Source organism: Urocitellus parryii, chromosome X (genome assembly GCF_045843805.1).
Source record: "Urocitellus parryii isolate mUroPar1 chromosome X, mUroPar1.hap1, whole genome shotgun sequence".
Classification (NCBI taxonomy): Eukaryota; Metazoa; Chordata; class Mammalia; order Rodentia; family Sciuridae; genus Urocitellus; species Urocitellus parryii.
The window spans coordinates 16893031-16916718 of NC_135547.1; the positions used below are offsets into that span (position 1 = coordinate 16893031).

Sequence of the window (23688 nt, forward strand, 5' to 3'; positions counted from 1 at the left end):
ATTTGCCTTGGTGTGGGTCTGCATATTTGGAGTCCTGTGTCTCCTGTATTCAATTTTCCATTTCATTCTTAACATGTGGGAAATTTTGTAATATTATTTTATTAAAAAATTGTGCATTCCTTTAGTTTTTATTTCAGAGTCTTTTATCTATCCTGTTGCACCTTGAATTTGGCCTTTTCATGTTATCCCATATTTGTTGAAAGTGCTGTTCATGGTCTCCTAACATCTTTTCTCCATGGTTGATTTTATTTACAATATTATATATTTTGTCTTCATTGCCTGAAACTTCCTTCCAAGTGGTCTAGTCTGTTGTTGATGTTTTCCATTGAAGTTTTAATTGATTCCTTCATTTCAAAGATTTCCAATTAATTTTTTTCAGAATCTCTCCTTATTGAAGTGATCTTTCACTTCCATAGTTTCTCTTTGATTTCACTCCTTACATTGCTTTTTCACCTCACAGATCAGTTTAAGTATGAACTTTCTAAATTCCTTCTCTGATATTTCTTCCACTGTGGTGTGCATGGATTCTGTTATTAAGGTATTTTCACTTGTTTGAGATGGTTTGCTGCCTTGCTTTTTCATATTGTTTGGGTGTCTACCCATTTATCAGTATGAATCTGAGGTGGCAGAGTTTCTACCCTATGAACTTATAGTGTCCCTGAAGGTTTCTAGTATCTCTTGATTTAGGAGGAGACAAATATTAACAACCACCAATGCAAACCATATACAGCATCAAACTAAATACTTAATTCCTATTATGACATGTACAATGTTAATTGGCACAATAAACAGAAATGGTATAAGAAATTACCATCAGTAAAAATGGTAAGCTTGCAAAAGGGTTTGCTATTTCAAAAGGTGAACTGGGAGAATGCAGAAGAGATGTAGGATGTGATGATTATGAAGGAGGAGGAGAGAAATTAGAAGTAAAAAATTAAAGGAAGAGTGAAAGAGAGAACAATTGAATTTGGTTATTAGCAAAAAGAGAGAGGGGGGAGAGAGAGAGAGAGAGAGAGAGAGAGAAAATCAAGACATATATATACGTGAAAAACAATACAAATGAAACCAAAATACACTAATCAAAAACCTCTAGCCATGAATAGACAATGATGAAAAATAACTACCTTCAAAAAGTGCTAAAAATGAGAAAAGTGAGACAAATATATATATATGTATAAATGTCCATGAACCATTCAGCATACAATCAAAAGAAAAAAGAGAAAGAAGAGAGAAAAATAAAATAAAATAAATATTAAATTTTAAAAAAGGTTCTTGATGAAAAATTAAGAAATTGTTTCCATTGTGGTGGTCAAAAATTGTCAATGAGAATATATGTGTGTTGCCTGTTCCCAAATGTCTTTTTCTTTCCACCTTTTCTTGAGGTATGTACTGCACACAAAAGCAGTAGTCATAGGCTTTGAAGACCTTCCTCTTTTGGGGTTGTGTGTCATGTTGCCATTTGGAGTTCAAAATTTCTCAGCTTCCTTTCTTGGCAGTATGAGGTAGAGTGGGTTGTAGAGTGTTGTCTGCTCAACTCCCAGGGTGGGGCCTGAAATTTCTGTGAGAGGAGTTCCTGTAGGCAGAGCTTCTGAAAATGGGGGTTAGGTCTAGGCAGGCCCTAGGTGCTTCGTTGAATGGCAAATGGTCTGCAGATTTTAAATCAGTACTGTCCCAAAGCCCTGCAGCTGCTGATTCATGCTAGGAGTCTGTACTCCAGGAGTTTCCCCTAGGTTCCATTCATGTAGCAGAGGAGCTAATCCTTTGTCCCCTCTGTCACCCATGGACCCCACTTTTTCTAGTATCTTGGGCTCAGTCCCCAAGCACATTCTCATTTCCAGCTGCCCAGTCGAATTCCTGCCCACCCCAGCTGATCCTGTAAGCTGCAAGACTTGAAGAGTGAATAGGACCCAGGATCACTTGGGTCTCAATGACCCATATTCCTCTGCGTAAAATACACTCCATGCCTGAATTTCTCCTGGTTTCCTAAGCACCCTCTGAGTCATGTGGCAGACCTCTGCCTGATCTAGTTTTTGGACCCAGCTTGGATTATACAGGTCTGGGCTCCTGGACTTACTCTCACAGTCACTGGCCACTGCAGCATGGCGGGAAAAATGGTACCTGTCTTTTTTCTCCATGGAATGGTGTTCCTGCATGAGGATATAGTATAGCACTTCTTTTGGAGCAGTCTGGCAGTGTCCTTGATCTTTGATTTCTGCATACCAAGACACTCCATGGTGCCACCTAAAAAAATGGATTCTCTTAGTCCCCCTTTCTGCTTTGCCCAGTGGATCTGCTCTGGCAGCTGCTGGCACCAGCAATGGGTTTTCTTCTTTTATTTCATTATATCCAAACTTCTGAGTCCCCAAGCTGTTCTGAGAGTCCAGTATTAAATCCAAATAAAACCCCTCTTTTCACCCACTTCACTGAGAAGCTGTTTATCTACTTTCTTGGTCTCACACCATGCAGCAGCTTGTAAAGTAACCTCCTCTACTCCACCATCTTCCCTTTTCCAAAATTTTATTTCTCACAATGATGAAAGCTGGAAGGCAAGATCAGGGTGCCAGCATGGTTGGGTTCTGGTGAGGACTCCCTCCTAGGTTGCAGACAGTTGACGTCTCATGTTTTCCCCTATGACAGAAAGTGAGTGAGAGAACTTCCTGGGGTCCCTTTTATAAGGGAACTGATACCACCACCCTCATGACCTAACCAACTCTCAAAGGCCCAGTTCCTAATAGCATCACAATAGGGAATAAGATTTCAACAAATAAATGGTAGAGGGGCATATTTAATCCATTGCAGACTTCTGAATTTTGCAAAATATCTCAGCTAGTAGAAGTCCTTCTACTCCTGCTTGTAAAGGAATTTTTTGGATCCTCAGCACCACATACAGACAAAGATGTTGTGCCCGCTGATAACTAAAAAAAAAAAAAAGAAAAATAAAATATTAAAATTCTCAAAAAAATAATAAAAAATAAAGTATATGATTCAATACCTTTTGGTAGATTACCTAGTTAATGTTTTAAAAAATTGGTTGAAATATATAATCTAAAATTTGCTATTTTAACCAATTTTAAGCATACAATTCAGTGCCTTTGATTACATTCACAATGCTGTATTTTAAAATTTTAAAACATCACCAATGCCTATTTCCAAAACATTTTCATCACTCAAGCAGAAACTATGTAACCATCAGCAACAACTCTACATTATCTCCTCCCCACAGCCCTAATCAAAATCTACTAGTAATGAACTACCTTTGCTTTTCTGATAATGTCTTAATTTCTCCTTCCTCTTTGAAGTTTACTTTGGCTCAGGACAGACAACTTGGTTGAGTTTTTTTTTTTTTTTTTTTTTTTTGGCTTTGTGTGTGTTTGTGTGTGTGTGTGTGGTTTTTTAAAAAATTTTTGTTTTTTGGGGCTGGGGATGTGGCTCAAGCGGTAGCGCGCTCGCCTGGCATGTGTGCGGCCTGGGTTCGATCCTCAGCACCACATACCAACAAAGATGTTGTGTCCGTGGAGAACTAAAAAATAAATATTAAAAATTCTCTCTCTCTCTCTCTCCTCTCTCACTCTCTCTTTAAAAAAAATTGTTTTGTTTTGTTTTCAGTGCTAGGAATCAATCCTGTGTCTCATTCTTGCTAGGCAAGTGCTCTACCACTGAGCTACACCCTCAGCCCCATTTTTATAATTTTAAAGGTCATTATATTGCCTTCTGACCTCCCATGCTTCTGATAAGAAATTAGCTGCTAATCTTGGTGTTGATCTCTTGTTATGACAGGTGTTTTCTCTCTGGCTGCCTTCAGGAGTCTCTTTGTCTTTGAGCATTTTGATTATAATATCTCTCAGTTTGTCTCCAATGCAGTTCTTTGAGCTCCTTGGGTATATGGATTCGTGTATATTATCAAACCTGGGAGTTTGAGGCCAACATTTACTTAAAATTATTTTCCCCCATCTTTCATTCCAGGGATCCTATGTCTATGTGGTGTTATGCATGATGATGTTATTTGGGCTAAGTTTCTTAGGTTCTATTTGTTGTTGAATTTCTGTTTTCTTTTTGCTCCTAATGCTGGATAATTTCTGAGTCTTTCTTCTGTCTGCTCATATCTGATATAGAACCCTCTGAGAGAATTTTCCATCTCAATTATTGTATATTCCAGGTCCATAATTTTTATTTGATTCCCTTTATTCATTTTGCTTTGTTCATCATTCTCCTGGTTGCTTGGTGTTTATGCAGGGTTTCCCTTAGCTCTTCGATCATACTGAAGACAGTAAGGACATTTGTTTAAAGTATTTGTTTATTGAGTTCTATTCCCATGCCTTTTGAGGGATACTTTGTGTTAATTTCTTCCTCTCCCCCATTATTTTTAAAAATATTTTTAGTTGTTGATGGACCTTTATTTTATTTATTTGTATGTGGTGCTAAGAATTGAACCCAGTGCCTCACAGATACTAGGCAAGCATGGTACCACTGAGCCACAATCCCAGCCCCTCATCTCCCTCATTACTGGTCCATACTTTTTTCTCTGCAAACCTCACATTTTTTTAATTAAAAACTGGACATTTTGAATATTATGATATAATGACTCTGGAAATTCTGACTTCTCCCAGGGTTTATTGTTTACTTGTGGGTTATTTTGTCTTATTTTTTTTTATTGTTGGTCGTTCAAAACATTACATAGTTCTTAATATATCATATTTCAGAATTTGATTCAAGTGGGTTATGAACTCCCAATTATACCCCATATACAGATTGCTGAATCACATCCGTTACCCTTCCATTGATTAACAAATTGCCTTTCTAGTGTCTGATGTATTCTGCTGTCTGTCCTATTCTCTACTATCCCCCCTCCCCTCCCCTCCCCTTTCCTCTCTCTACCCCTTCTACTGTAAATCATTTCTTCGATTTGTATTATCTTGTCTTACCCCTCCTTTCCTCTTATATGTCCTTATGTATAACCCTGAGGATCGCCTTCCATTTCCATGCGATTTCCCTTCTCACTCCCTTTCCCTCCCACCTCTCATCCCTGTTTAATGTACATCTTCTTCTCAAGATCTTCGTCCCTACCCTGTCCTTGTTTACTCCCCTTATATCAAAGGGGTCATTTGGTATTTGTTTTTTAAAGATTGACTAGCTTCACTTAGCATAATCTGCTCTAATGCCATCCATTTCCCTCCAAATTCTATGATTTTGTCATTTTTTAATGCAGAGTAATACTCCATTGTGTATAAATGCCACATTTTTTTTATCCATTCATCTATTGAAGGGCATCTAGGCTGATTCCACAATCTTGCTATCGTGAATTGTGCTGCTATGAACATCGATGTAGCAGTGTCCCTGTAGCATGCTCTTATTAGGTCTTTAGGGAATAGACCGAGAAGGGGAATAGCTGGGTCAAATGGTGGTTCCATTCCCAGCTTTCCAAGAAATCTCCATACTGCTGTGTCTTATTTTTTAAAATATTTTTTTAGTTGTAGTTGGACACAATATCTTTATTTATTTTTTATGTGGTGCTGAGGATCGAACCCAGTGCCTCACATGTGCGAGGCAGGTGCTCTACCAATGAGCCACAGCCCCATCCCTATTTTGTCAATTATTTATCAATTTCTCTAAACTCTTTTTAAGGACTGTATTCTTTGTCATGTATAGTCTCTGAAGTCTTTGTTCCTATAACTTGGAGGTCATCTAGTAGTTCAAAAGATTTTCTCATGAACCTGGAATAAAAAGAAAAAAAATATTCTCCAAATGATAGTACATTAGCTATCATCTATTGGGATGCTTCTTCAACACTTAAACAGGTTGTTTACAACTTTGCCTTATTTTAGCCTTCACTTCCTGCTTGAACTGGGTCTAAAGATCAGACAGAGGTGAAATCTGTGCTTTCAGGTCTTTTATAGACAGGAGTTCTAACTTTGGGTATGTATATGGTTTCCTAGATTTCCAGGTATACGTGGGAGAATTTTAAAGCCCTAATTCTCTAAAGTGTCATATATCCCCCAATTTCCTCCCAGCCTTTTGCCATATTGTTTGCTGCAGCTTATTCGTCTGCCTTGAAATATTTTTGAGAAATATCATCCACATAGATGCCGAGAGACTTTGGAGTTACATAAAACAAAGGCAATTAATCCCCTTTCGTCAGTTCAGGGAGTCCTCCAGACAGGTGCAAACATACACTCCCTCCAGAAACGGGAGCCCATACTTGGAATGCAGTCTGCCATCTTCAAAATCACTGCCATGTCGTGGTGCGGGGGGCATGGACAAGGGTAAACTGAAATGCATCAAAGCTCTTATCATACTCAATGGTTTTTCTCATGATATAGTATTTGCTTGGTTGCTATAAACTTTTTACTTATATTCTAGAAATTCAATAAACTTGATTCTGACAGTTTTTCCTCTTCAGTGTTTCTTAGGAGAGACTGGCCTCCCCAGTACTTTGACTAACATCACTTAGTCCTGTGAGTGATATTTGGAAGCTTAAAGCCTATGTTAATATCTTAATTATTGAATAGTAAGCACTTTTTCTGAAAATGACACATCACAAGAAACACACCACTAGAAACTTCTCTATCATCAATAAACCGTGAAAAATCAATAAAATGATTTATTTTTTATATGCAAAGTCAAAAATCTCTTTGAATACTTAAATTTTTACAAATAATACAAACATAACAATACTGTTCCATATAAACATTAAAGGACACATACACATTTTTTTTTCTTTTAGTGCTTCCAAAGCACTTAAGTCCACCTGAAGATGTTCTGTTATCACATGCAAGAACAAAAGCCAGAGCATAGCGCAGCCTCAGGTGCACTTTGTAATGTCTTTAGACAAAATACAAGAGAGTTGGAGGTAGACTGTTTGGTGACTCTCCCTGCCCCTTCCCACAGAGAAATAAGTTACCCAAATAGCAGCTTCTTACTCTTTGATTCAAACTTTCCAAAATATTGCATGGTTTAAAAGGCACAACTAGGAATTGTTGAAAGTTCTGTTTAGCACACACATGACTAATACTTGGATTCTGTAAGCTTATTCTTTCTAAAAGACATTGTAAGAACATCAAGTGGTGTTCCACTTGCAGGTAGCCCCTCATTACTTTGAAAATGCCTGAAATGGCAGTTTAAATGAGTGATTCCCTTATTGCCTGTGGTAGGGACAGCAGGGTTTTATGAAGTTAGCCTACTGAATTAACACCACCACTTTCCTTTAATTGGGAAAATAAACAAGAAAATTTTTAAAAATGATGCTTTTCACAAAAATTTTTAAGGCAAAAGTCCAACTTTTACTGCCAGATAATCATAAAATTTAAAGCTCTACCACTTTCTCTTAGACTCTTTGAGGCTTCAACAATATCCTGACCAGTCCTACAGCTCAGAAATCTTATCTTTTTTTTCACTTGTCTCTGCATTAACTTGATGATCTGCTGTTGATGTGATTCACATTGTTGAGAAGGTGATGAGAATCTATTTTTTCTAACACCTTCTCAAGTTGCTGAATTAAGACTCGTCTTTTAAACCTGAAAAAAAAAAAAGAAAATTTTATTAACTAAATGATACTTAGAGCACTTATGGGGTGCAAGGTACCGAATGGGATACAAAGCAGAACTTTCAACCTACAGGGGGATATATAATTTATCCTTACAGGAAGATATGATTTACCAAATACAATGAGTGCCAGCTGAGGGCCCAAGCTCACATTAGTCTAGAGTAATGAATGAGTTGGATGCAGATAACATCAATCTAAATACCTCTAGAGACAGCCTTAACTATGACTTAGGACCAGAGTTTGCGAAAATCAAGGCAGAGCCTATTCTTCTCTGTCTTGCATTGGGCCATGCTGCTAAAACAAAACAAAACATACTCTGAAGAGCTTGTTTATACTCACCTTGCAGCTTCCTTGATGGTAAATTCAACAAACTGCTTCTTTATCTCCAGAGGTCCTTGCACTTTTTCAAGCAAAATGAAGATTCTTTCATACTCTGAAGAGATTTTAAAAACTTTAGTATTTTTAAAAATATGAATAAGATATAGTATTGAATCGTGATTCATCCTCAGTAATCATTCTTTATGGGCATTTTAAACACTGAAATGAAAATATTTGCTTGTATCTACTAAGGAAACTCTTGCAAACACTACCAAATGTGGAAGGCTGAAAAATGGCTGCCTCAAATTGCCCTAATCCCTGGAGCCTGTGAAAGTGTTACTTTTAATGTTACCTAATAAACGTTATTTGCAGATAAAATCAAGTCAAGGATGTTGAGATGGGGAGATCATCCAGGTTTTTATGTGCAGGTCCAATGTAATCACACAAATATCCTTATAAGATGGGACAGTAAATGCCGGAGAGAAGAAAGATGGAAGGACAGAAGTAGTGGTTAGAGAGAAGAAAAAGTGATAATTCTGTTGACTCAAAGATGAGGAAAAGGGCTAAGAACCAAGGAATACAGACAACCTTTGGAAGTTGGAAAAGATTCTTGCCAGAGCCCTCAGAACACCGGCCTGCCAATACCTTCATATTAGCCTAGTGAAAGTATCTTCAGAATTCTAACTTCTTAAACTATCAGATAATAAATTTATGTTGTTTTAAATAACTCAATGATACATGATGTGTGTAATAAACACAATAATTTGTTATAGCAGCAAAAGGGAACTATTACAAGAAGCAAGGAGAAAGATGATTATATCTTTTTAGTTAAAGCCAGAAGGAACCACATTAAATTATGTGAGAACCCAATATTGCCCAAAAATGCACATCAAGAGGTAGTTTGGATCTTTTCAGAATCATAGAATTAGAGGTACCGCCTGTTTTACTGTTACATTATTGATAGATAGTCCTACTTACTTCGTCCAAACTTTCGAACTTCTTTCATTAATTGATGTTTGATATCAGCATTGATTCCTTGTGCCATTGCAGGAGTGATCTGCAATGCATTTGGTGCAGTTCCCAAAGTAGATACTACTGCAATTTTTTGGTCATCCACAGAGAGATTGCAATTTGGGGCTCCTTCTCTAAGTATGTTATTACCAAGTTTGTGAAATGGTCCATCTCTCTTGAGACTAGTGAAGTCATCAGACAGAGAATCCAATTGGTTGGGTGGGACATCATCTCCTGTTGTGTTCATAAGCTCTGCTGGAGCAGATTTTGACAAGAAGCCATCAGGTGGGGTTTGCCCATTTTCCATCTTCTCTTCATGCACATCATGAATGACAGTGGCATCTGGAAAGCAATTTAAGAAGTTGAGCTATGAGGTAGTTGCATTATGTCAGTCCCACAGGTACATCCCTGTGCTTCTAAGTTTCAAGGAAGTTATTTACTTCACAGAGCAGAAATATGTACCAGGTGGAAATCTGAAACCCCTCACACTGAGCTCAGGAAAATAATACTACATGATCACCTTTTTCCCTCTTGCTACTATGAAAACACGTAGAAACTGAGATAGCACAACAAACATTGGGAAGTCCCTGGTACTCATGATTTAGTGTCATCCTATTACTCTTTACAAAGCAAAAAGTACCAAGTCTCACTTGATGACATGATTTCTCAAAGTCACATATAAACTACCATGCATTGCCTGAGCTAGCAGTTACCTGAGCTTTAAGCCAGGTAACATGAATAGACAATTCTGTCTCACTTCTATCTAAAATATTCTGAGAAAATACATTGGGGCTGAATATGCTCTCTCTACTCCATCACCCCAAATCAATCAATCTATATCTATCTATCTATCTATCTATCTATCTATCTATCATCTATCTATCTATCTATATGATTGTCCTCATCCTTCGCCCCTTCTGTGTCAAAGTGGGTTTCTTTTTACTCCAAGTCTGACATATCTTTTACTCATCTTTTGCCATCCCAAGAGATGGATCATCACTGAAGAAAACAGAAACTGCACCTGCCCTGATGGAACCTACACCGAGATGGGAAGTCAGAGAGGAAGTGCATGGAGAGCAACAGGCCATCCCAGCTGGACTCCTGTTGGGGGAGATGTGGGCAGGGGAGTGGGAGGGGGCAGAGGAGTGGGAGGGAGCAGCAGAGGGGCCTCCAGGGCTGAGGGTGGTGGCAGGGCCTTCTGGGTGGTGTCCTCTGAGCAGAGCCTGAGGAGGAGACAGAGCAGGCTTGTGCAGATTTAGAGGGACAGTTCAGGCTGCAGTAAGGGTGAGGGTCAGAGGGGGACCTGCTGAGGACCATGGAGTGGAGGAAGAGGCTGCCTGCCTCCAGGCGAAGCTGTGCAGAGCCTGTGACCCACAGTCAGGAGTTCAGGGTGTGTTCTAAGTGCTTGGGAAAGTGGAGGATGCACTTCCAGAATAGGCATGGCATGGACCCATTTACCTGCTGACACTATCACTCTGCCTTCAGGGCCAGGAGTGAGTTAGGAGCAAGAATGTGAATCAGAACCTAGTGCCACTGTGGTACACACCTATAATCCCAGCGACTCAGGAGACTGAGTCAGAAATATCACGAGTTCGAAGTCAGCCTCAGCAACTTTGTGAGGCCCTAAGCAAGGTAGCAAGATCCTGTCTCTAAATAAAATACAAAAAAGGGTTGAGGATGTGGCTCAGTGGTTAAGCATCCCTGGGTTCCATCCCAAGTACAAACAGGGATGCCCTCTCTCACCACTTCTATTTACGATAGTTCTTGAAACACTGGCCAGAACAATTAGATGAAAAAAATTAAAGGGATATGTATAGGAAAATAAGAACTTAATTTAGCACTATTTGCTGATGATATGATTCTATACCTAGAAGACCCAAAAAGCTCCACCAGAAAACTTTTAGAACTAGTAAATGAATTCAGCAAAGTAGCAGGATATAAAATCAACACCCATAAATAAAAGGCATTTCTGTATATCAATGACATATCCTCTGACAGGGAAATGAGGAAAACTACCCTATTTACAGTAGCCTAAAAAAAATAAAATATTTGGGAATCAACTTAACAAAAGAGATGAAAGATCGATACAATGAAAACTACAGAACCCTTAAGAAAGAAATCAAAGAAAAACTTAGAAGATGGAAAGATCTACCTTGCTCTTGGATAGGCAGAATTAATATTATCAAAATGACCATACTACCAAAAGCACAAACAATAAAAAACAAAAGAACAGGAATCAGAGATATCAGAAAAGAAGCTATCATGGTAGCATGGTGAGAGATCATGGTAGTGTAGTCATGGAATAGAAAAAATGGTAGAGTACAGGGATTATATTAAATGTCAAGTTCCTGGATTTGATAAATTGATGGAAGTAAGAGAAGAATAAAATAATAATCAGAGTGACTCTAAAGTTTGTCACCTTAACTACTGAGTAAATAACAATGCCAGGGGTATGAATGAGCCAGTATTCTACTGCTCTTGAGAGGGAATTGTGCCCAATTCTTCCTGACTCTAATTCAATAGTCTCAGATTGCTATTCTGGCATTAATACTATTAGCATTATTTACTCTAGAGAAATCTGAAAATGCTATAGTCTAGAGTTTCTCTGCCATCTCAGTCCCCACAGGTGCTATAGCTTTACCAGCATGTCACTGGATGAAGTCATTAATTGCTATGCATAAGGATGTCAGCAGAGTTATTTTGAAGAGGGGCAAGGTTGGGAGCCTAGTTGCAACACATGCAACCTATTGAGTTTTATATGTCTATTAGATACCTAAGTGGAGAACCCATGTCCATGGTAAAATAAGAATCTGGAGCTAAGGAGCAAGCTCTCATCTAGAGGTATAAATATTGAAGTTGTTGAAATCTAAATCAATTTAATAGCCACCAGACTGCATGGGATCACTCAGGGAGAAAACACAGGGAAGAGAAGATGCCCTGGAATTGAGCTTTGAGGCCCTCCAATTTCTAGAGGAAGGAAAGAAAGGGGGAAAAACACAGACAAAGGATGGAAAGAGCCATTTTTAAAGGGAAAAGAAAACGAGGTATCTGGGAATTCATGAAGGTCTTCACGGAGAAAGGAATGGACAATGGTGTCCAAATGCTGTTGAGAGGTAATGGCAAGGTGCAGCAGACACTGGTGAGCCTGAGAATGGTTTTAATGGGGTCAAGGTGGCAGACACCATGCTGTACTTGGCTAGAGCATGAACAGGAGGTGACAGCACAGGGAGCAAGTATAGATTCACGCTCTATCTAGCCAATTCACTCCAACTGCCTTGGAAACCTACTTTGTCCCAACCCTTGAAGCTGCTCCAAATGGCTACAATGATCATGCCCATAACTCTCCATGTCTCTATTAATTACTGTTATTTATTTACTAAGTTATGAATTAATTAGTAATTACTATGTCCATGCCATGTGTTAATTGCTGTTATTATGAATCTCTTCTCATATATACTAAGATCCTTGAAACAGGTTGTCTGCTCCCCATGGGGTCTTTTGCACCTACCACATAGATGGTTTACTAAATGACTTACTTAATAAACAACAACTAAACATACAAAAAAAAGGAATACAAAAGAAAATAAAACTGTTTAGCGTCTTAGTCCTCTAGGAGCCATAAGGAAATCACAACCACTACTCTATACCTGGATGTACAAGGGTGGGTTTTATGAGGTTTGGATAAGATGGGAACCACGAGGTTGAGAGTGGTCCCTTTCCGCCCACATGGTTAGTTACAGTAGGCGGTGTTTGTGGTTTCCTCAACTGCAGGGACATACTCCGCCTTCTCTTAGATGACATAGGACTGTTGAGCTCTCCAGGACGTTTCACTTTGTTCTGTGGCCCTGCTACAAACTCATCTGCTTCATCAATCATCATTCCCTAAAAGACATTAACAAACATATTCTATTGAAAACAAAGATTCCACTATCAAAAAACTGCAAACACTTGTCTTATACATACACAATCAATCAATTACACATTACATTACTTTACATAAGTATAAACACAGGCCAAATATTTATCAACTTTATTCTCAGAAAATGACACTCAATTTTAATCCAGTCTAAGTGGAACAAAGAGGAAACTAACATACAAGGTGTTGTCCAAGGCCAAACATGCTACAATAATAATCAGAAAGCTTCAGGAATGAGCAGTTCTGACCAACCAAAATGGGATAAACTCATAGTTACCTTTTTGGAGAAGTATAAACCACTTTGCATACCTGCCCACCCCTACCCCAGTAAGTTCTCCTTTTGGTGCTTTTGTGCTTAAAACTAATCATTAAGAAACACTGATCATCATTGTACAGTTAGATTATGCTACAGTTAGATTAGGAAAGGCAGATAGATGGAAAAAGTTATTTTTCCAACCGGAATTTCCAATATGAATTCAAATACGTTCACTTTGGTGCTAGCAAAGTAGCAAGGAGACTTTTTGCTCTTGAGGGTAGATGAAGGATGAGAGCCAGAAATATAGAAGAATAACCTAAGAGTATGTACCCTAACAAAATTATGAAAAATGACTTTTTCAGAGGACCCCCCCCCCATATACTATACTGGAAGGGGAAAACATTTTCACGGAGCATTTGTTACATGCCCAGTAATGTTCTAAACAGTGTGCATGTACTAACTTGCTTAATATTCCACAGACCTCTGCCTGTTAGGTGCAATTATTATCCCCAATGTTTTGTAAGGATACTAAGGTTCAGAAAGATAAAACATACTTTAATTAGTTAACCTTTGTGGTGAGGTGAAATACTTTCAAGTTCAGAGATATAAAAGAGATTATAAAAGAGACTACTGCCTGGTCTGTGCCTTAATAGCAATGGTCTCCTCCATGAGTACATATATAATCTCATTTGTTTTCATGCTAAAATGGTCAAGTTGATATATCACACATGTACCACATTAAGAGCTCTAGTGTGATAATTCCAAAAAATTGACATCACCAAAAAAAAAAAGTTCACATCACCTAGTATTCCATATTTCAAGGGACACACTCATCACCATCTAGCTAGAGCCCCCTACCTGATTCATGGAAATAGATGAAATAAAATAATTGGTGAAATTAATGTGTGGTGGTAGGACTGAATATAGACTCTGGAGCCAGAAAGATGTGGGTTCAAATCCTGGTTCTTATCAGTTATGTCACAGAACTTTGAAACTTGCTCAATATAAGCCTTACAAAACAGTTGTAAGCATTAAAATGTAATCATTAAAGCCACCAGCTCCTACCAGGTACTTAAAAAATGGCAGGTATTATTTTACTCATTCAACACATTCTTGCATCAGGAGGCTCCCATTTCCATCCACAAAGAGCCCTGGGATCACATTTTGTCTCTCATTTGTATTCCTCTTACCAAAAAAAGAAGAGAATCAAAGGGGTATCACAATTTAGACAGAAATAGAAATAGGCATCCTACCTTCTTATCTTGTTTAAATGGATTGCCAAAAGTATGCAGTCGTTTTGGTTGGTCTGGATCAATCTCTCGTAATGGGGAGGCCACTGTCTTTAGATATTCCTGATAGTTACCCATTTGTGCAACTGGAACACTATGAAGGGAATCTGTAAAAATCACCAGCAATTAAATTGATGCTCTACAATTGGAGTGCATGTCCCTTTTGAGATGACATGATCATCATTGGGTTTAACAATGTGCATCTTGGCATCCAATAAAGTTGAAAATCTTGAATCTGGCATTCTGGGATCTTGAATCATATCTCTCTTCATCCAAATCATTATTTAGTCTACTATTACTACTGCCTTCAGGCTCATATCCCTAGGATGAGAACAACTCCCTTACCTTCAAGCCAGGTTTAAGAATGGGCTGACCTTCTGTTCTTCCAGTGGATTAGACAAAGGGGAATGAAGAGAAGGGAGAAAGGGTGGGGATGGGAAAGATGGTAGAATGAATTGGACATAACTTTCCTATATTTGTATATGAATACACCAGTGAAACTCCACATCATGTACAGCCACAAGAATGGCATCCTAATTAAAATAAGTTCTACTCCATGTAGGTACGATATGTAAAAATACACTCTACTGTCATGTATACCTAAAAAGAACAAATTAATTAAAAAAAAGAATGGATGACCTGCTTCATACCTTTCATCTCAACCCAAAACACTATGAATCTGCTACATTTGAAAGAGCTGAGATTCCATGGCATTCTCTTATTATACAGAGAATCTTGGTTAGTGGGCCATAACCTGTGAGGATTGAATTAAATGTGTATGCTATCTTTCTAGCTAAGTCCCCTTACACAAAATTTTGTGAGGGGTTTCTGAGGATTGTCCAATTTAAAATTTGCTGATTTTGCTAGATGGATGAACCCATTTAAAATGAACAAAATTGAGTAAGGGGAAATTGCAAATGATCATGATTCTCCAGTTCATTACTATCCAGTTCATTACTATTCTAGAAATGAGGTATTCTCTTTATCACAGTAAGCTGGGTGGTAGAGTGGGTAGTAGAGTTCTGGGTGTGCAGATTGGAGAATCTGACAGACCTAAGTTCTGTTACTTTGGGTTACACCTGGGAAAACTACAAAAATGCTCATTGTCAATTTTAATGCCCATTTTATGAGCATAAACACACTATCTGTCTAATGGGGTTGTTTGAGGCAAAGTATGGTGAGTGTGGTGTATGTGTTGATGAATGCACACTTGCCTTTAAACTTGAGAAAAACAAATTATGTCTGAGCAGATGTAGGGATTCCATGAAAACAGGCACTTGGAAACATTAAACTATTACAACATAAACTACTCATAATGAGATAGAAAATTTCATGAAAGTCATGCCTGGCATTTTCCTAGTGAAAATTACTCCCCTGTTCAATTTACCTTCATCTTGTCCAACAATAAACTTGTGAGTTTTCAGCAGATTGGATCTCATTCTGGTCAACTGGTCCAAAAGACCTCTGCGTGGAATATCATAAGCATTTCTGTATGTCTGAGGTTTCAAATCCTGTTTGAAATGAAATAATTTCAATTACTCCTGAGGCTTCTAATCTAGAAATGTAATACCTGACCTCTTAAACTCTGAAAAGAGCTATATTTACTTTAACTAACTATGGTAGAATTTTCACAGTGAAAAATTTCCATTTGTTGTTATGATTATTCTAAGACACCCACAACACTATTAAAGTCACTAGGAATATCCCTTTTCTTTTTCTTTTTTTTTAATTTTTAGTTTTAGGTGGACACAATATCTTAATTTTACATTTATGTGGTGCTGAGGATCGAACCCAGTGCCTCATGCATGGTAGGCAAGCGCTCTACCACTGAGCCACAATCCCAGCCCCGGAATATCCCTTTTCAAGTATATAATTTTAAATTCAAAATCCTGAGATTTATTCCTGTGGTCACCTTATGACCACTGCTTGTAATCTAGACATAGTCTTTTGGCAGCTATAGAGGTGGGCTGCTGGAATCTCCCCGAAGGACAGCAATGGTTGACTCCAAAGGGAGTACAGTGAGCTGAGTCCAGCTGTAGGGCCTTAGGCAACTGCTACAGAACTGAGCTGAGCTCCTGCTCCTTCTAAGAATGGAGAAAATGGTAGAGCCTGGCTAGTTCTGCCAGTGGACCTTCTCCATGGGAAAAGCTCATACCAGATGTCCCCACTGGGCTGGCCCAGACTTTCTCCAAGCTGCACCAACATCTGAGTCTCTTCATTCTCAATCCTCCTTCCTGCCTGCTCTCTCACAGGTGCTAGATCAGCATGGCAGCCTGGAGGCTCTCTCCATTACCTTTCACAGGTGCTGTTTCCCAAACATTCCTTGTACATTTAATTCCATCTTGGCATCACTAGCAGGAGAATTCCTAAACTGTTCCATTAATAACTACTAACTCCAAAATAGGACTGTCATTATCTCAAAACTAAAGCCATATGAATAATATAAATGTATCAGACAAGTTCAAACGTATACAATCTCTTTATGTCACCATTTACCTTGTTTAAGATCCCTACTTGGAAGCCAGCAAATTCTTTGGTATTCAATTCTGTCAGTCTCAGTGCAGTTTCCCCTGTAATCTCTTTCAATAGTTTTCTAAAATTCTTATTGTGAACCAAGGACACACCACCTCCAGAATGATTTTTCACTTTGATACCAATTTCCTGGGGAGGTTTCTTCCCCACTGATGCTAGTATTCGTTCTGATTCTAGTTTGGTCTAAAATGAAAGTACATAATATGTTATGAAAACATCTACCTTACTGCTATCCATTTTTACTACTTAAGAAAGATAATACTTTAAGAACCTCAAAGAACAACTTCAATTGCAAATTACAGAAAAACAGATAATTAAACATTTTCCTGTGCTTCTCTGTACTATCACAGCAAACAAAGAGGGGGCTGGAAAGGCAAATAATATATTTTGTCTCTTGTCTATTGTCAAAACTATTGCTGAACTGTGGAAAGAATGGAAACCATGGGGAAGAATTTCATTCATAGTCATTTTAAAGCATCTAGTCTACATCAACATATTTGTTTCAGAAACAGACATAAAGGTTTAGACTCTATTTACACATGTAAATTAGTGCTAAAATTCAGATTATATAGACTGGCGTTATATATAAAAAATTAAACTGTTTATTTTTAACATTGGACTACATAAAAAAGTCTTATATTGTAATACTTAATTTAACAAATGTAACCAAACCAATAATTTGTAATGTGTACTCAATAAGTTTTTCACTAATTTATGATGAAAAATCATTTTAATAGACATTTTTATACTATCTTGATTAATTTTGCTTGAGAATGCATTGTAGCAAGATATTTAACATATTTTGTGTTCTATATACATCTGAGATGGTTTAAGGAGCACTGGTGACATAGTTATTCAAGTAGTAATTAAGTTAGTAATTAGAAATATTATAAATTATTTATGATATCTTTCTCTCTAAAAGGTAAAATTCCACCAATGTCCATTAAGTCCCCAAAAAACTTTGGATTTATTTTGTTTTGGTCATGGATATTTATTGATCTTCCCTAATAATTGGAACTGAGTCTATGTTTATTAGCTCTAAAAAATTCTTAAATATGACTTAAGAGCAAAAGAGTGGTCTACTTCATTAAATTTTCTTGAAAGCTCATTTATAAAACTATATATAATCAATGTGCCCCCAGAAGATCCAAGAACTTGCATTAGTTTCAAATCTGTTCATTATTCTTCCTTGTGGTCATACTCTGCTGACACAGCCTTAAAGGCCTAAGGTAAACATCAAGTTAAAAAAAAATAAATGGACCAATAGATAGATAAATAAATAACCAAACCAAAACATTTACAACAAAAACAAAAAAAACTTAGCAGAGAGGAAAAAGGATTGGGGGGACACTTGGCAGATAAGATCTCTGGGTTTGCCTTTACTTTCTTTTTTTCATTTTGGGGCACACTGGACCGATAGGAACCAGTAAGCTCTTAACAGTATTGAAGTTTTTGCCAGTTCCTAGCGAGATGTGTCAGCATGCCAGTTGTGGACTCCTTTTGTCCTTTAGTAAAATGACACTTTGCTTACTATTCTTGGTTTTTGCAAAGGCCAAACATCCAAATCTATTTGTTTTGAAGCATTGTAGCCACTGCAAATGCTACTACTGTTCCCTACCTGGGTATACAATTTGCACAAGACAGTAAAACTGCTGCCTGAATTTGTCACATAATATAGAACAATTGTATGGTAGTAGAGTGCTAACTCAATAGTTCCTAAACATTTCCATCCTACAAGAATGGGCTAGGTAGAGGTGAGAAGTATGGTAAGGAGGGGTGAGTGGAGGATGAGGTACTAATAGAGAGGGGCATCCAAGGGACAAAGTGAATAATGGCACATGAGGTGGGGTCTAAAGGAACAGATGGAGGTCGAGGGCAAGAAGAGAGGAGGCTGAATCCCACTCTTCAGGTTGAGGAACACTGGTCTCATCTTCCCCTTCTCCAGGGTAAAGCAGATAGCTGTTTATCCAAGGGCTAGTAGCATGTGAGAGTGTAAGTCCTTTACATGCTGCCTAAAAATGAATTTCAAGCAAGTCATTTCACCATACCAGGCCTCAGTGTGCTGACCTACAAAAGGGGGATGCTCTAGCCCAAAGCGATTCAAGGAGAAACTAGGTTGAGGATAGACAAAATGTGACCCAGGAGAGAATTCTTTTAAGCCTCTGTCCCTCTTAGGCCACAAAATATCAGCCAGTTGTGAATAGGACAAACCAGCAGGCAGAAGGAAAAATGGCACAGCATCAAACGATACTGACAGACCCTTAACTGCAGTTTAAATGGTGAAGCTAGAAGCCATAGAAAATCACATTATTACTAGCCAATAAAGTGTAGATATATATATATATATATATACATTTAATTGGAAAATTACAATTATACTAAAGAATAAGGAAATGCACTTCTGAGGGCAAAGGATTTTTGTTTGTTTGTTTTTACCAATACTACCTGTTGGCTGAGTTTTTTAAGGTAAGAGATAACACTGTAACTAAGTCCACAATCTAAATTATCTGATATCAGATTTGGAGCTCCCATCATCCTTAGTGCTTTCTTTAATGGCTATAAGGAAACAAAATACACAACAGTAAGAATAGAATAAATCTTAAAATACTCAAAGTTCAGTTATAAGGGGCAAAGGGACATGATTAATTTTTTAGAAGTCAAGGCGCTGCACATAAAACCAAACATGGAACATTAAAAAGTGGCAATGAAAATAGCAGAGAGGTAAGGAGCAGAAAGTAAAAAAAAAAAAAAATCAGAAGAGAGTGGGATAAGAAGAGCAAGTAACAGCAAATTCAAATAAGTAAATTGCTTTCAGTCTTAATTCCAAAGTCATAAAATCATTTCACATTGCATTTTATTGTGGACCCCATTCCTGCCATGGTCAATACCAACACACCCCAATTTCTCCTCCCAGTGACACCAATGAAGATTCTGCCTTTTCACCTCTAGAAAATTGGTTTTAAGTTACCACATCAACCTCTGAAATAGGTTTGAGAATCTGAATTTAGATTACATTACAAGTTCAAAGTCATTGTGAGTGTTTGTCTCCAACTATAATACCCAAAATGAGGCCAAGTAATGTTTACAGTGCCTCTACTTCTTGCTGTGCCTAGAACATAAACAACTACAATGTCTTCAGCATTTTGTTTTCAGAGGGAGTCCCCAAGATTGAGAATTTCTAGAGTTAAAAAGGGAAGTTGGTATAACACATGAATCAATACCTATTTATTCTTCATTCCAAAATTATAATTTCATAAGATCAGTTTTAATAAGAGAAACATAGATGTGTTTCATAAAAATAACCATGGCAGTTAAAAGAAACAAAATAGAGAAAACAGTGCTCTTTTATACTATCATGACATCTCTAAACTCTTACATGGTTTGAGAAGACAGTGATGACACAAATGTTCATAAAATAAATAAAAAGATAACTATCTTATAGCAAGGTAAAGCTTTTGATTCATTGACATTTCTTATGACAAGAATCATCATTGACACAGTTAATACATATACACATCAATACATACTAATAAGTAGTATGGAGGCAGAGTTTTTAAGTAGCTGTCAAAAGCCTGTCGCCACTTCAGATTTGGCTTAAGCTTGTGAACTTTGAACAAGTCATCTGTAACAGAAAAACAAATAAAATATTACATTATTTTAATATAATAAATCCTAACATCTGAATTCCAACATCTAAATCAAGCAGTTAGTAACTTGCATCCATAAATGTCAGATTTTAATTACTGAGATGAATATTCCATCATTTATATTATTGTCTTTTTTTGGTGGTTGTATTTTTCAAAATTATATAGAGATGACCCAAGCTCACAACAGTTCAACTCATGATTTTTCAACTTTACAACAATGTGAAAACAATATGCATTTGGTAGAAACCAAGCTTCAAATTTTGATCTTTTCCCAGTCTAGAAATATGCAGCACAATCAACTCTCTCTCACAATGCTAGGTAGCAACTGTGGGCTGCAGCTCCCAGTCAACCATGCAATCACCAGGGGAAACAACTGACACTCTACAGTGTACTGTGTTGCTAAGCTATGGTGGGGTGGTTGGTAGATTAGGTCATTTACCACCTAAAGCTGGTTTATCTGACTTGACTCCATCACAAGTTGGAAAGCATCTGTATTGTAGAATTTTTCTAGAAAATGAAACAAATTATTGAGAAACACACTCCTCTTCCATCTACAAAGCTACATGTTGACTCTGATTCACTTGAAATATTTTTCCTGATCTATTACATATGATGATTTCACTGTAGTAATTTTCATCAGTGGGTGGCTCCATAGTCAGTGGTGGATGGAATTATATTTCTTTCATTTAAACATAGAATATGTTATTGGTTTTGCTGAAAGGTTAAGGTAAAGAGATTTTACAGCGGCTGGGGTTGTGGCTCAGCGGTAGAGCACTTGCCTAGCATGCGTGGGGCTCTGTGTTCGATCCTCAGCATCACATAAAAATAAATGAATGGAATAAAGGTATTGTGTCCAACTACAACTAAAAAAATAATATTTTTTAAAAGAGAGAAATTTTACAAAACATCTGAGAAGAAAAGCTCAGTCTCTAGTTTCAAGGCAGTGAAGGGCAAGCTCGGAGTTATATTTTGGGTTCTCCTTAATTGGCTCCTATTTGTTCATCCATATTTCCCTTCCTCTTCATTGCTTCGTTTTCTGTGTTCAAACATTTTGAGCCAAACTTTGTGTCACTTAAATTTTAGTTATTGGGTGATAGTAAAAGCACATAGAGATGTTAGGATAAAGTTGAAAATTCGGTACAGATGAACATGTTTCATATATATAATGTTTATTTTATTCACTTATTTTTATGTGGTGCTGATGATCAAACCCCAGGCCTCACGTGTTCTAGGTAAGTGCTCTACGGCTGAGCCACAACCCAGCCCTGATTGTTTCTTAAGTACCATGTATATCAATGTAACTGAAGATATTTAACTTAAATATGCAGACATTCCCTACCCTTTCACACTTTAATTATTTTGATAATCTAAATATACTTTATATACTGTAAGACAATTTCCAAAACATCTCATTATTTCCTTCAAACTATTATTTCCTTTCAAGGGTAAGAAGCATATATAATAATTCAAAATTGGCATCCCCAGACATCAAAATGAATCTGACACACATACTACAAATACAAAATATACCATGAATTCATTCTCTACTCTGTTTCTTCAGGTTTTAATTTTTACTTTTAAAAAAGCAAATATTTACTTCCAGAAATAAAACCATGCTTAATTTCTCTACAAATAGGCTTTTCTTTGAAATTCTGAATTACTTTAGTTAAGAAAAGCAACTATAGGGCTGGGGCTGTAGCTCAGTGGTAGAGCGCTTACCTTGCATGTGTGAGGCACTGGGTTGGATCCTCAGCACCACATAAAAATAAATAAAGACACTGTATCCAAGTACAACTAAAAATATATTTTTAAAAAAGGCAACTATAAGCTGGGTGTGGTGATGCACACCTGAGATCTCAGCAATTTGAGAGGCTGAGGCAGGAGGATTGTTAGTTCAAAGCCAGCCTTGGCAATTTAAGAAGGCCCCAAGCAACTTAGCAAGGCCCTGTCTCAAAATAAAAATAAATAAAATAAAATAAAAAAAATAAAGGGCTGGGGATGTGGTTCAGTGGTTAAGTACCCCTGGGTTCAATCCTCAGTACCTAAATAAACAAAAAGCAACTACACATTTTCTTCCTTTTAGTGCTATAACAAATTATTCACTCCTGCTGAAATGAATTTACAAAGTCATAAAATGTAGGTCTTTCATTCTTTGGTATAGGGTTAAAAACAAAAACAAAAAAGATCTGAAGAGATTTCTGGTTCATTGCAGCATGCCAGTCCTTTACAGACCATTCAGATCTTCATTCATATCTTGATACCATGAGACACCATGGAAATATCCCATCATACTGTGTCTTTACATGGAATCTGTTTGGAATTAGGCAGATTTTTGAAAACTGACAAATAAAAACACTGAAGAGACTTTTAGATACAAATAGATTAGATAACCAGAGTCAGTAATACACTTAGTATTTCTAACAAGGCCACGTGCAATGATTCTGCCCAGAAGTTGGCTTAGTCTAAATTTTTCTTCTCCAATTTTTTAAATGAGGGTCAGGGGAAGGAAGAAAATGTTCCATAGTCTAGAATAATAGTAGGGATACTGTGGCTCAGAAAATGGTTTCTATGCTATTAGATGTCCATTTGCATGGGGTCTCTAGGATGGTACAGTAAAGACTTCATCAACAATTAGCTGATTCATATTTGAAAGAATAGGAGATAAAAGTGTAGAATAAAGTAAAATAATACAGGCAATACCTCAAAAGCTACTGATATTTTCTCTTCCGGTTTCTTTCTTTCTACTCTACTCTCCTACAGAGAGTAGACCTGTTTTGGAGTGCAAGCTCAGTCACTTCCCTAGCTAAGTGAGTCTGCATAAGTCAATTCACCTTTTTGAGCACTCATTTCAGCTATAAAATGGTGTAAGTGATAACTGCCTTACCACAATAATATTCTAAGGAACTGAATTAGTATGGAATGTAAACTGTCAAGCATGAGATATATAGAAACTTATACAAATTATTCTTCTTTAGTCTTTTTTTCTGACACATCTTCCTTTCTTCTTCCTGATCATAACTGAAGTATTCTTTTCTTTTTGAGGTGCTGGGGATTGAACTCACTGCCTAGTGCAGGCTAGGCAAGTGCTCTACCACTGAGCTACAGCCCCACCTCACATAACTGATCTTAATATAAAACAGAATTTTATTTTTTACATAAGTCCCCAGACTTCAATTTAA

General features: G+C 37.3%; 1 protein-coding gene across 3 annotated transcripts in view; it reads right to left on the reverse strand.

Annotated features, from left to right (window-relative positions):
- Positions 1-6617: 6617 nt before the first annotated feature.
- Positions 6618-23688, reverse strand: part of LOC113185204 (integrator complex subunit 6-like) — a 72236-nt gene continuing 55165 nt past the window's right edge. The window contains exons 10-18 of one of the 3 annotated variants that reach the window (XM_026392232.1): positions 20390-20484; positions 19308-19418; positions 16827-17045; positions 15718-15841; positions 14295-14437; positions 12517-12751; positions 8837-9211; positions 7880-7973; positions 6618-7511 (exon numbers count right to left, since the gene is read on the reverse strand). In XM_026392232.1, the coding sequence (XP_026248017.1) occupies positions 7403-7511; positions 7880-7973; positions 8837-9211; positions 12517-12751; positions 14295-14437; positions 15718-15841; positions 16827-17045; positions 19308-19418; positions 20390-20484 (1505 nt within the window). In that variant the 3' untranslated portion in view covers positions 6618-7402. The remainder of the gene's footprint in view (positions 7512-7879; positions 7974-8836; positions 9212-12516; positions 12752-14294; positions 14438-15717; positions 15842-16826; positions 17046-19307; positions 19419-20389; positions 20485-23688) is intronic. The other 2 variants (XM_026392234.1, XM_026392233.1) reach the window with 2 other exon arrangements.